Here is a 12,275-nt window from a genome sequence, read left to right as displayed (position 1 = left end):
ACTGCCATCAAACTGCTACATGCAAGGAAGCAACACCAGACATGGCCCCTTGGTTCTGACCTTTCTGCCTTTGCCTACTTGAATGAAACCATTGCTATCTCCCTAAATTATAACCTTTTTCTTGTTATAAAAGATCACTTATACTATTGAACTAGCTCTATCCTTCTCCTTTCTAACTCTCAATACTGTAAAACATTTGGACCCAGGAACACCTGAACACTGCTACATGAAGATATGTAGGTATTTTTACAGCACTGTGCCTTCATCTTGTGTGCATATTAATTAGTGAAGAAATAAGCTGTGGCTGCTGCTCTGTTGACTGGCACCTAGAATACAGTAATTGAAAATGTGGCCATGTGGAGTAAGGGTTGTGTGCCTTTTAAAAGAGCAGCATAGAAATTGCAAAAATTACTGTGATAGGAGAGAATACTGTAAACAACAAGATGCTTTATTCTTCTTTCTTCAGGAAATTTGAAAAAGAACCTCTCTGTTGTCATGACTGAAGCTTTAAGCATTGGGGACCCAAAATTGTATTTTACCCTGTTGGAGGCAGAGTGAGTCACTCTGGCTGTGGAGCAGTGCAGAGGGCACTGTAATGGGATGGTCTCTGCTGGTTGTGTGCACACCTTGTGCTGGAAAACTGCTCCTGGCCATGGGCGGTGGCAAATGGTCAGTTCTGAACAGAAATACCAGAAACAGAGCATGTGAATTGCACACAGGGACTGCTCTGATCCCTTAAATACATAAACTCTCAACTGTAAGGCAGTACAGAGTGTGTACTTATGTTTCATGTTCAGGAGTGATCAGAAGGGAAAAGGAGCTTTTCAGTGCCTTCAGTTTTATCTTCAGTGTGAAATCAGTCTGTTTGCTACTGAAGAAAACATTAACAGACATTTTTTAACTTTAGGTTATTGAAGACAGTGCAGTGACAGCATAAACTTAAGAAGCAGCACCTAAAATACCACCATATAGTGAACTACATCCATAAAGCAATCTTCAATACAGCTATGATAGTATAAAGCATCAATTTGTATGTGATTTGCCTCAGAATAATAAAGGTGAATGTGATGCAGCTGGGGGGATAGAAACTTTATGACCTTTATATATCTAAGAATAATTTTCATTAGTTTTTACAAGTTCTACTGATAAAACAGAAGAAACCTCTGCACAGAAACAGAATTTAATGTATTCACACTCCTGAAAATCATGAAGGCTACCTTTCAAATATTCTGCGACTCCAGTCTTCCATTGCCCACAAATACAAACCCAGAAATCAGACAGCAGGACAAGACACTTTCATAATTCTTATGCTAAAAGCAAAAAGCAGGCTCATCAGCCACAGTATCAAGCAGTGTGAAACTGTGAAACACAGTATCAAGGCCAGTGTACCCAGAACCTGGACCACATCAGGTCAGATTCCAAAAACAATCAACAGAACAAGCCTCTTTCTTTACAGAAGCAAAAGCACAATAAAGTTCATGACTACTTACCTAACTACAGAAACTACACATACATCTACACTAAGAACAATTATTAAATAAAAGAAAGATTAACTGAAGACGTTAATAAAGATATATACCAAATACACATGAGGAATAACTTGTAGCTTCATCTGCTAAGGCACTTGTGTTCCCAGGCTGCCTGCTTTACGTAGTTGCAGAATGGGGTGAAGCAAGGCAGCTATGGTTACCTGTGAAGCAGATACTATAGTGGGTTCATGAAGTAGGAATTTCAACTTAGATGAATGAGATTAAACTTCCAGAATTAGTATCCAAGAAGTTACCAATTTAATATGTCCGTGAATTAACACTCAATACCCACCCCTGTAGGCATCTGCGCACTATAGCAAATACTATTATAGCTTTTAACTCAAATTTTCTTCTATTTCTGCTGCAAACAATAGCATAGTGAAACTGTTTTATGATTAGGCTTTTGCAGCCAAATGGGTTTTATTAGAGTTAGACCCAGGAAAGGTGTTAGTTCATACAGTGATGTTTTGACTTCAGACTTCAGGCTTGCTAATAACAGAGAACTCAACACCACGCTTGTTGAGGCGATCAATCAGTTTTGTTTTGGAGAAGGCAGCTCCTGGAGAATATACACCACCCCTGTTAGTGAAAATCAAAAAGGACAAGAATTAGTGGCACAGTAATTGAGGGACACCTTTTTGTGAACCTAGAGAAGTGTTTCCCTAAGAAAGAAAAAGCCACTTTGTCCCAGAAGAGAGTGGGGGAGGAATTTGGCAGGGGGGTTATAATCGTAAGTTCTTTTATGCATCCAACAAGCTCTACAGAAACTACTCAATTAACTGAACATAAAGACATTGATGCAAAGGCCTGACTAAAAGCCTATGACTACATCCTTTTAAACTGGTTGGCTGGAGAGGAGCAAGTGGCTTTATATCAGCTTGTGGTGAAGCATGTCCCTTGCACAGCCAGTTGTGTGAGGTAACACAAAGCCATAGGGCTGATTAAGTGTATTTTCAAACAGAAATATTTGCACACAGTAGATTTAAGGGAGAGCAAGCTGCTCAGCATGGAAAGGCACTTACTTTTTAGGCAAAGAAGCTGCATCTTCCAGAAGAGATAGAGCTGCTTGAACCATTGCAATTGGTGTAGCAATATATCCAGGCTCTGGCAAAAAAATACCCAAAACAAAACCCCCCAGTGAAATACAGTGTGTTAAAATGTAGAATGTAATCTTGCTCTTCCCTACAGAATTCTGAAGAATAATGTCTTTGGCAATGAAACAGCCCTTCCTATTTAAGAACAGCTTTTTTTACCTAGTAATCAGACAAAGTACCTGGTGAAATCCTTAAGATCTAATCCAGACAAATACTGCTTCACAAAATGGCCTCTAACCACACAAGTAAGTGACCACATCATGGTGACAGAGGGGCTCTCTGACGCAACAAGAGCTTTCCCCATCTTGTGTTTAAATTCAGAATTTTACCATGAAACACTTGCATTTTGCCCCATCTCTATTTAAAGAAGCTATGCTACAGCAGCTCCTTTCTGAAACATTCTTCCTCTTTCCAAACTTCAGGTGTCATCTTCGTTCAGGGAATGACCTGAACAAATGTACATGATAGTTAGAGGTATTAACAATGAAAGTCCAGGCTGTAACAACTAAAAACTATCCTTAAAGCCCTCTTCCTTCAATATGTCTGCTCTGCAAAAACAAAAATTACACCAGGGAAAGTCAGAGGAAAGAGAATGACAAGAACACAAGTGAACTGGCTATTTCAAAAACCAGGTCACAATGAATTCTAGTATCCAAGTTAATGTACTGTAAAGGCTGTTAGCTTTGTTCATGTTGCAAGTGCTTCTCAAGGGTGAAAGGGACAGCAGTGCAATCATAAACGTATTTTAGAGTAGGGAATGCTAGGCAAAAACAGTCAGCTGCTACTAATACATACCTGGCCCTTTCACTTCAGTGCAGATCTTCACATTTGGTTTGCCAGTTTGGGGATCTTGTCCCTCACTGTAACCCTCACCAAAAAACGTCATTGTAAAAGAGGTTCCATCCATCTGTAATGGACAAGACAAGCTTGGGTACCAAAAGAGAAACTGATTGCTACCAGGAAAGCACAAGTAGTAAATATAAGTATCCAAATTCTATATACAAAATCCTGCCAAATACTATAATCCATTTAAACATGGGAAGAGTTATTTTGAATTACTGCTTAAAAGGTATAATCTAAATTTTTAATTGCTCCCACTTTGTTGGCACTGTCCTAAAGTCTGTTTATTCTCTCAGTACTTTCAGTCTCCCTTGGTCATCACCTTTGATAGAGTGCTCTGAGACATCCATGGGAATATATCAGGCCCAGCAACATTATCCATTTATTCCTCACAGGAGTTACACATACTTTGATGTCTAAAACCAGAAGGCATGATTATTTAAATACCCAATAACTATCTGAACAGGCACACACAGCATGCATTTGGGCCTAGGAGGGAAGCCGTATGAGCAATGGCTGAGGTCACTGGGTCTGTTCAGCCTGGAGGAGCCTGAGGGGAGCCCTCACTGCAGTTACACCTTCCTTGTGAGGGGAAGAGGAGGGGCAGGCACTGATCTCTGCTGTGTGCTGACCAGTGACAGGACCCGAGGGAAAGACCTGAAGCTGTGTCAGGGGAGGTTTAGGGTGGATATGAGGAAAAGGTTCTTCACCCAGAGGGTGATTAGGCACTGGAACAGGCTCCTCAGGGAAGTGGTCACAGCACCAGCCTGACAGAGTTCAAGAAGCTCTTGGACAATACTCTCAGACACATGGTGTGACTTGGGGTGTCCTGTGCAGGACCAGGAGTTCAGACTTCGATGATCCTTGTGGGTCTCTTCTAACTCAGAATATTCTGATTAATTTAGAAATTATTTCTTTGAGACTAAGGAGTTGAATCTAAACTACTATTCCATCATTACCACAATCAATGTATTCTGTAACTGTGGTAGAAAACAGTCAGTTACCTGCTTCTGGGTTGGTCCTTCCTTTGTGAAGTATCCAGCAGAGAAAAATTTCGGGTACTGTATGAATAGAGGAGAAAAAAAAGAACAAAAAGACAAAGACCAACAGTAAATCAGAGGGGGAAAAATATATCTCCAAACACTAAATTATTTTGTGTTTTGAAAACTTACTTTTGTCAGAAGTTTTCTTCCAAAGTTAAACTTCACCAGAAGAAGAAATAACATGCCCACAAACATCAGCTTAATAACAGAGCCAAGACCACCTAGAGTCACATAAGCACCATACTGCACCTGAAGCAAGAATGTATTTTCAGTGATAGGATTTACATTAATTTTTTCCATCAGTTGATTTTTATAAATCAATCTACCCCCTAAGTAAGATGCAGTTGTTTCATACAATATATATCAGTTTAAATAGGGCATTAAACAATTATCTTAGTTCTAAGGAACTGTTTGAAGAATGCTTCACTTCATCATTCATTCTGGGAAGACAATGTAACTATAGAGTGAAGAGGGAGCAGAAATGGTAAACAGAAAACTTTACAGAAAGATGTGTTTTAGTATCCAATTTCAGCCTTCTTTCCTTTTAGATCTTCCTTTTCTCCTCTTTGTGCTTTCTTTAAGAGAAACTGAAATAGCAATGGCCTTTCTCATTTGTAGGTTCCAAGTGTATTTTTAAAGCACCATCTCACCCTCATCGCTTAACTGATGCCTGTGATTCTGCACAGCAGTTATACAGATTGTTGGTGCTCATCTCCTATCAGAAAACCATGGAAAACAAAAATTAATTATCTTTTCCACCACCATTACCTCACATTGCCTTTACTCTGCACACTGGAGACCCAAGCATCAAAAAAATCTTAAAATATAAATCAGCAGCATATTGAATATTTACTACACTGTGCTGAGCTGGCTATAGCTACCATAGACTACAATGATGAAGCTTTTAGATGCTCTGCTGATACAACAAAAAAAGGCTCTGCACAGAAACAGAATTTAATATATTCATCATGAAGGCTATCCTTCAAATATTTCTGTGACTCAAGGTTTCTATTCCCTACATATACCCAGAAATCAGACAGCAGGGGAACCTGACAAGACACTTTCATAACTATCATGCTACCAGCCAAAGAAAGCAGGCTCATCAGCCACAGACTCAAGTAGCGTGAAACAGGCCAGTGCACCCAGAAGACAGTGTGTGTGTGTGTATATATATATATATATACACACGTCTATATACATTTATGTATACATATATATGTATCTATATACATATACATTTAAAAATAACAGTATACATATGTAAGAACACATACATATATAAAAATAACAGTAACTTACAGGTGTTTGCTGCAACTCGCTGTGCAAATAACGCTGAGTCCTTTTCACAACAGAACCATCAGATCCCATGAATGTAATGCAGTACTCCTTGAATTCCGGACTATAAAACAAAAATCCTCTGCAAACGAAAAAAAAAAATTAAGTCAGAAAACAAGTTCCAATCTTCACACAAACTGAAAGAAACTGACCATAATGGCCTTACCATTACCAGTTTTCTCTCAAGAATTTTTGTGACATTATCTCTTTTCACTGAAAGCAAGCAATTCCAAATACATTCCTGGCTCACTCAAAATTCACTACATATAGATCACTATATCTAATTCACTATATGCACTATATCAAGGATGAATTTGATAATCAATATACTAGTCTTTTCATTTTTTCCCTCCATTCTACTAATCACTTCTGAAATCAGAAGTTTCCCTTATCAATAAAAGTCCTTTAGAATGTGTTAACTTTGAGACCCAGTAAATGCTGGGACATGTTCTCATTTCAGTAGCATATGAACAAATCAGTAAAACTGAACTTCCCTTCAATTCTACTGGATGAGCATCTATGTGTTCATATAAAGTCCTAAATGCATCTTTTTAGTATTTAATACTGTAGCAATCTGTAGTATTTATGATACAGATATCATAAATACTGGAACTGTTAGGAGACTGCATATTCCACATCTTATGCTTATACCTTTTTTTAAGCTTTGCACCAACTACTGGAACAGGGGCATATCCTATCTGTTTTCGAAGCTTCTTCAGGTTATCTTCATCTGCAAGGCCATAGACAGCTGACTTCCAGGTCCCATCGTGCACACCAAGACCCTTGTGACATACCACGAAACAGTAACTAGTTCAGTATTTAAAGATTTCATGGATTATTTTAAAAATGATACTAGAATAACTACATGTATTACAATTATTACATATAAATGTTACGATGATGGTATATTAAAATGGTATGGGTTGATCTTGGCTGAATGCCAGGTGCTCACCAAGGCACTCTGTAACCCTGCTCCTAACTAAGACAGGGAGAGGAGAAAATAAGATGGAAAAATCCCTTGTGTGTCAAGATTAAGGCAATTTAATAAACCAAAAGCTGCACATGGAAGCAAAGGTGTAGTAGTAACAAATGCCTCCCCATCCCCCTGCCCCCACCCTTCTCATCCTTTCCCTTAGCCTTTATTGCTGAGCAGAACTCACAGAGGACAGAATATCCCTTTGGTCAGTCTGGGGCAGCTGTCTGGGCTATGTGCCCTCCCAGCAGCTTGCCAACCCCAGCCTAGGAGGTGAGGGAGGGAATGCTGCAGAGACAGCCTCAGTGCTGTGCCAGCCCTGCTCAGCAGTAGCCAGGACACTGCTGTGTTACTGACACCTCTGTAGCTGCCACATAAAGCACAGCACTGTGAGGGAATCAACTCCAGATCAGCCAGACCCGACACAATCTCCACCCCTCCTTCCACATCATCTGCAACGTACTCCGGACCCACCCACAGAATTTAATACATATCTGTGGCTCTTCTAATCATCTCAGTGTAACTAATTCTCATTATTGAAATTCTTCTTACTGACACTTTGAACTTTTGCTATATATTTAAATATATGTCTTTATACCCAAGATATAGATTTATATGCTCCCATTAACTACTATCCCCTGTTCCTTAACAGACAGATACTACTCTCCCATTCCATGGCCTTCTTCCACTCCTCCAGATGTTTTAAAGAACAAAAATGGTTTGTAAGGCAAGATGGGTGCTCATGCCAAGAGCAGTAGTGTTTGGTTGTTGGGCATCAAGACTGACTTGGATCACTGTTGCATTGTTTTAACCAAAACATTAGAATTATTACACATATTACACATTATTACAATTGCTACCTACAGGTATTATCATTACATGCATTAAAGTACATTGAAACAACTCTCCCCCCACCAACAAACAGCCTAACACTAGGATTACTGGCAATACATCGTGGACCTGCTACAGTTTCACTTGTGTAAGAATCCTTCCTACATGTCTGAAAAAGCAAAATAATTCTTGGAATAGCTTACCAGAGCAAAGTGTGGGTAGACAGCTCTGCAAACAGACCTTTACAAAAGGTGTTTGCTTAGGATACTTTCAGTAGTTCCTAAAGAATAAATTATCATCAAAGACCTGCCAGCTTGCCCCTTGGTCTGACTTAATGTAGCAACAGTTATTCTGACTGGCTACGGTGATGTTATCACAAATACTCCTGAGTTTCAGGAATGTAGAAACCAACTAACCTCAGGCCCAGATTTCACCGACAGGAAACTCTCAACAGCAGTTAAGGTACCTGTAAGGGAGGTGAAAACATTTCTTGGCACATGCAGTCATCAGTCTGCAAAGCCAGAGAACGCTTGAGTATACTCAAAACAGCAGGCCACTGACATTATCAGCTGAAAAAGCAGAGTTACATCTTTATCTCAAAGCAAAATAATGTAACATTAAGACACACAGCTATTTGAATTAGCAAGTATTAAATTTCTTGTGTAAATTACTTCAGTACAGGTCACTAGTATTACCTCTATTCATTAATTTTTTCATTTCTCTTACCTAGTTAATGAGCTAACGTAAAAAAAATTCATTGAAAAAAAGAGAGCCACATTTAGTTTTCCTCCAAATTTCAAAATAAAAGATGATATAGGCTGTGAAAGCAAACATGAACTTAAAAATTTTGGTACACTCAAACTACAAAAAACCCACCACCAAAACAAAACAACCCACAACCCCCCCAAAAACCCAAATGATATAATTTTAACATAGCTTAAAATAGTATTTTGCAAAGAATGCTTAGTTTGATGAACAGCAGAACAACACAATGTCTCCAAATTCTGATTTGTTTTGCTTAGTTCCTTCTGAGATTGGAAAACTATTTGTATGGATAAATTTCAATATAGCAAGCAACTGGATATACAGTGGTAACGCCATAAAGTCAAAATGCAAAGAGATAAAAGACATCTTTATTCAAAACAGGTATCAAACATCAAATTACAGCCTCATGAACATCCAGATACTCATTTCCATGCCTTGTTTTTCCTCCAGTCAGATCTGAATTGAGGTATCTTCAACTGAATGCTGACTCCAATGTAAACCAATCCCATTTAGCAGCCTTTTAAACAGTCCATAAAAGCAAAACATTTGGATACTCTTATGGGCCCTCCCAACTTAAAGTCAGACCTGATGAACAAAGTATCCTCATTTGGGATCAGGATCAAGTACTATTTACATAGAATTAAATCCTCTCATATATTTTCTTAAATATACTTCTCTTTCAGTTACCCTCCAGCTGCTATTAAAGTAAAAGGCACTGTATGGCACTGTCCTGCTACTTACACTCACACAACAGCCTCTCGGAGCTTGCAGTTGAAAAAGGAACTTGGGAAACCTGACTACTCCCCTGTCTGTGGACCCCTTCCCACTGTCTCTTCCCTACAAGATTCTCACAGCACAAGAGGCAATGTGCTGAGGCTGCCTAGGGACATCCACACGCTGGCTGAGCAGCCTTCCGCTCACAGCTGAACATTCTGTCCTCTCAGAGTCACAGAATATTCCGAGCTGAAGGGGACCCACAAGCATCATTGAGTCCAACACTTCAGCGAGTGGCCCACACAGGGATGGAACCCACAACCTGGGTGTTATTAGCACCATGCTCTGAGCAGCTGAGCTGATCACAGGGCCCTCTCGGTGAGCAACACGACCATGAATCCCTCCCCTACCCAATGACCATCCGATGGGAATATGACTTCAAATTTCTCTCTACCACATTTGGTTGAAACTGGCCACCTGGTAGGCAAAAAGAGACACTGAAAGAGTTTCCATGGGACCACTGCTGCCTTAGGAAACTGGATGAGAGCATAATCTGCATTCCTTTTTCACCACAAAAATACATTTATTCTAGTCACCTTTCAACTTGTCTCTGGTGTACAGTACTCCCATATCTGCTGGTATGGAGTCAAAGCCACAGCTTCCAACGACATATACTCCCTTTTCTGCAGCTTTTTCATTGTATTTCAGGTACATTCCTTCCAGAAACTGAAACACAGCCAGAACAAATATTTTAAGCTGAAATTCATTCTTGGCCATACCCAATATGTCAAAATCATAGGACCCTCCATGCTTCAAACCATTTACAAGTATATTTGACAAATATATATGATTCCTGGTCTGTAGTATGAAAGTTTCACAGCAGTGAAAAGTACAAAATTCCCAAGAAGAATCACAACAGAGGCTTAAGTAGAATTCAGCAGTTTGGGACTTCCACAGAGAACCAAAGAGGCTCTCGTCTTAAAAGCAAGAAAACTATACAACTAAATACAGTGTACTTTAAAATAATTACTGCATTTTAAAATTGCAGATCAGGAGGCAGAATTTGTCATAATGTTCAGAAACATCAACAGAAGCATGAAACATACTAAACAAACATGCCTTTTGCAGAGCCTTGATATAACGTAGCAGTTTTTTTACTATCACATACCTGGGGTTCTCCACTAATGTCAATGCAGCTTGCACCATTTTCAACACAAGCTTTTACCACAGGCTCTCCAAAGAATCTATACTATAGAAGGAAAGAACACGAGATGTAACAAAAAAACCCCACACACCACAACTCACCCAGTGTGCTTTTCCTAAAGTACATCTCTGCAATAAAAGTGAACCTGGTGGTTATCGATTTTTCTAAGTGGGGCTAAAATGCAACAGCACTTCTATTTCTTGGGAGTGTAGGAAGAAGAAAACAAACTTCACTGCTGATAATGGAGCTTGCTGCAGACTACTGCACCTGATTTCTCTCATAAAATCAGATCAGATCACCAAGACCAACTGAATACTGACACTAATTTCACTTGACACTTTCCACACTCTTATTATCAGCATATTCTCTACTTAAACACTCTGAATTTCAAAGACATGATCATGACCCAACTTCTACCTCGCACACTTTGATGCTGTCTGAATGCACTGGAAATAAATACTGCCACTGTAAGTTTCAATAGGGCCAAGTGCTTCTGGCAGCAAGCCTGTGGGCCTCTTTTCCAGCTCCATGTTTAATCCTATCACCACTGACATTTTAGTCCAAGTTTTACCATCAGTATCTTCGGCTGCTTCTGAAAGACTGAAAACCAACCGTGCTGTATTTCAGGCGGTGACCTGACCGCGAACCGCACCTGTCTGCCACCTGCGACTGCGGTGGGAAACCCTTCGGCCACTGCAGTACCCAGCTGTACTTGGAACTCCGGGGTCGAGTTCCAAGCGCTGCGCTGTTCCTGCGCGGCCGCGGGAGCTCTCCGTGCCCCGGCCAGGCGCAGGCAGCCCGGCCGCGGCCCCGGGGGAGAGGAGGAGGCGGCCCCGCCCGCATCCCGCACTCACCGGGCCCACGCAGTTGAGCACCACCCGGGTCTGCCTCGCCATGGTGGCCAGCGAGCCCGCGTCGCCCACATCGCAGAGCAGCACGCCGACCTCCTCCCCGGGCGCCGCCTTCCCTGCGCACCGGAGACCGCCGTCACCGACACGAGCCCCCTCCTGCCCGGCGCAGCGCCGGAGCTCGCCCCGCTTCGCTCCTCATCCCCTCCCGCACACCCGACCCGCTGCGCCTCCCGGGCAGCTGCGCTGCGGCCCCCGCCCCGGCCGCGGCCCGTACCCAGCCGCTCGGCCGCCCGCTCCAGCACCGCCCGCAGCTTCTCGCGGCTCCGCCCGGCCACGGCCCAGCGCAGGCGGCCGCCGCACAGCTGCCCCTCGCCGGCGGCCGCCCGCGCCACCTCCTCCACCACGAACTGGCCGGTGAAGCCCGAGGCGCCGAACACCACGATGTCGTAGAGCCGCCCGGCCGTCTTGGTGCCGCTGCTGGCCGCCATGGGGACAGCTGCCTTCGTACTGGCGGCGGCGGCAGCGGGCAGCGCGGGCACCTCAGCGCCGCTGCGCTCCGCCCCGCCGGTCCCCGCTGGTCCCCGCCCTGCGCCCGGCCCGGCCCGAGCGCGGTGGGCGCGGCCTTGGCTCGGCTGCGGCGGCCCGGGCCGAGCTGCGGCCTCTCGGGCTGTTAAAGGGCTGCCATGGAGCCGGGCTGTGCCAGGGCACGGCCCAGAGCGCCTGGAGCCCGGCGGCGTGAGCGATGTGAACAGACTTAAAGATCATCTGGTTTCAACCCCGCCGCCACAGGCAAGGGCACTTTTTACTCGACCAGGTTGCTCAAAGCCTCATCCAACCTGGCCTTGAATCCCTTCAGGGATGTGGCATCCACAACCCCTCTGAGCAACCTGTTCCAGAGCCTCACCTCTCTTAGGGTTTTCCCCTAATATCTAATTTAAACCTGCTTTCTTTCCATTTGCACCCATTCCCTCTTTCCCCATCACTACATGTTCTTGTCAATAGTCTGTCCCAGGCTGCAATTAGGTCATGCTGAAGTCTTCACTTTTCCAGGCTGAACAATCCCAATCCTCTCAGCCTTTCCTCGTAGAAGAGGTGC

General features: G+C 42.7%; 1 protein-coding gene across 1 annotated transcript; it reads right to left on the bottom strand.

The window, feature by feature from the left end:
• Positions 1-1,164: 1,164 nt before the first annotated feature.
• Positions 1,165-11,727, bottom strand: SCCPDH (saccharopine dehydrogenase (putative)). The gene is made up of 12 exons (XM_014878123.2): positions 11,454-11,727; positions 11,183-11,295; positions 10,293-10,373; positions 9,721-9,850; positions 8,062-8,111; positions 6,493-6,623; positions 5,806-5,923; positions 4,636-4,755; positions 4,468-4,524; positions 3,419-3,530; positions 2,552-2,633; positions 1,165-2,108 (listed from the first exon to the last, which is right to left on the bottom strand). The coding sequence occupies exons 1-12, from the start codon at positions 11,665-11,667 to the stop codon at positions 2,003-2,005; spliced, it is 1,314 nt and encodes a 437-aa protein (XP_014733609.2). The 5' UTR covers positions 11,668-11,727; the 3' UTR covers positions 1,165-2,002.
• Positions 11,728-12,275: the final 548 nt, after the last annotated feature.

This window comes from Sturnus vulgaris, chromosome 3 (assembly GCF_052056855.1).
Source record: "Sturnus vulgaris isolate bStuVul1 chromosome 3, bStuVul1.hap1, whole genome shotgun sequence".
Taxonomy (NCBI): Eukaryota; Metazoa; Chordata; class Aves; order Passeriformes; family Sturnidae; genus Sturnus; species Sturnus vulgaris.
Note: the sequence above shows the minus strand (reverse complement) of the source record. Positions and strands in the feature narration are given on the sequence as shown.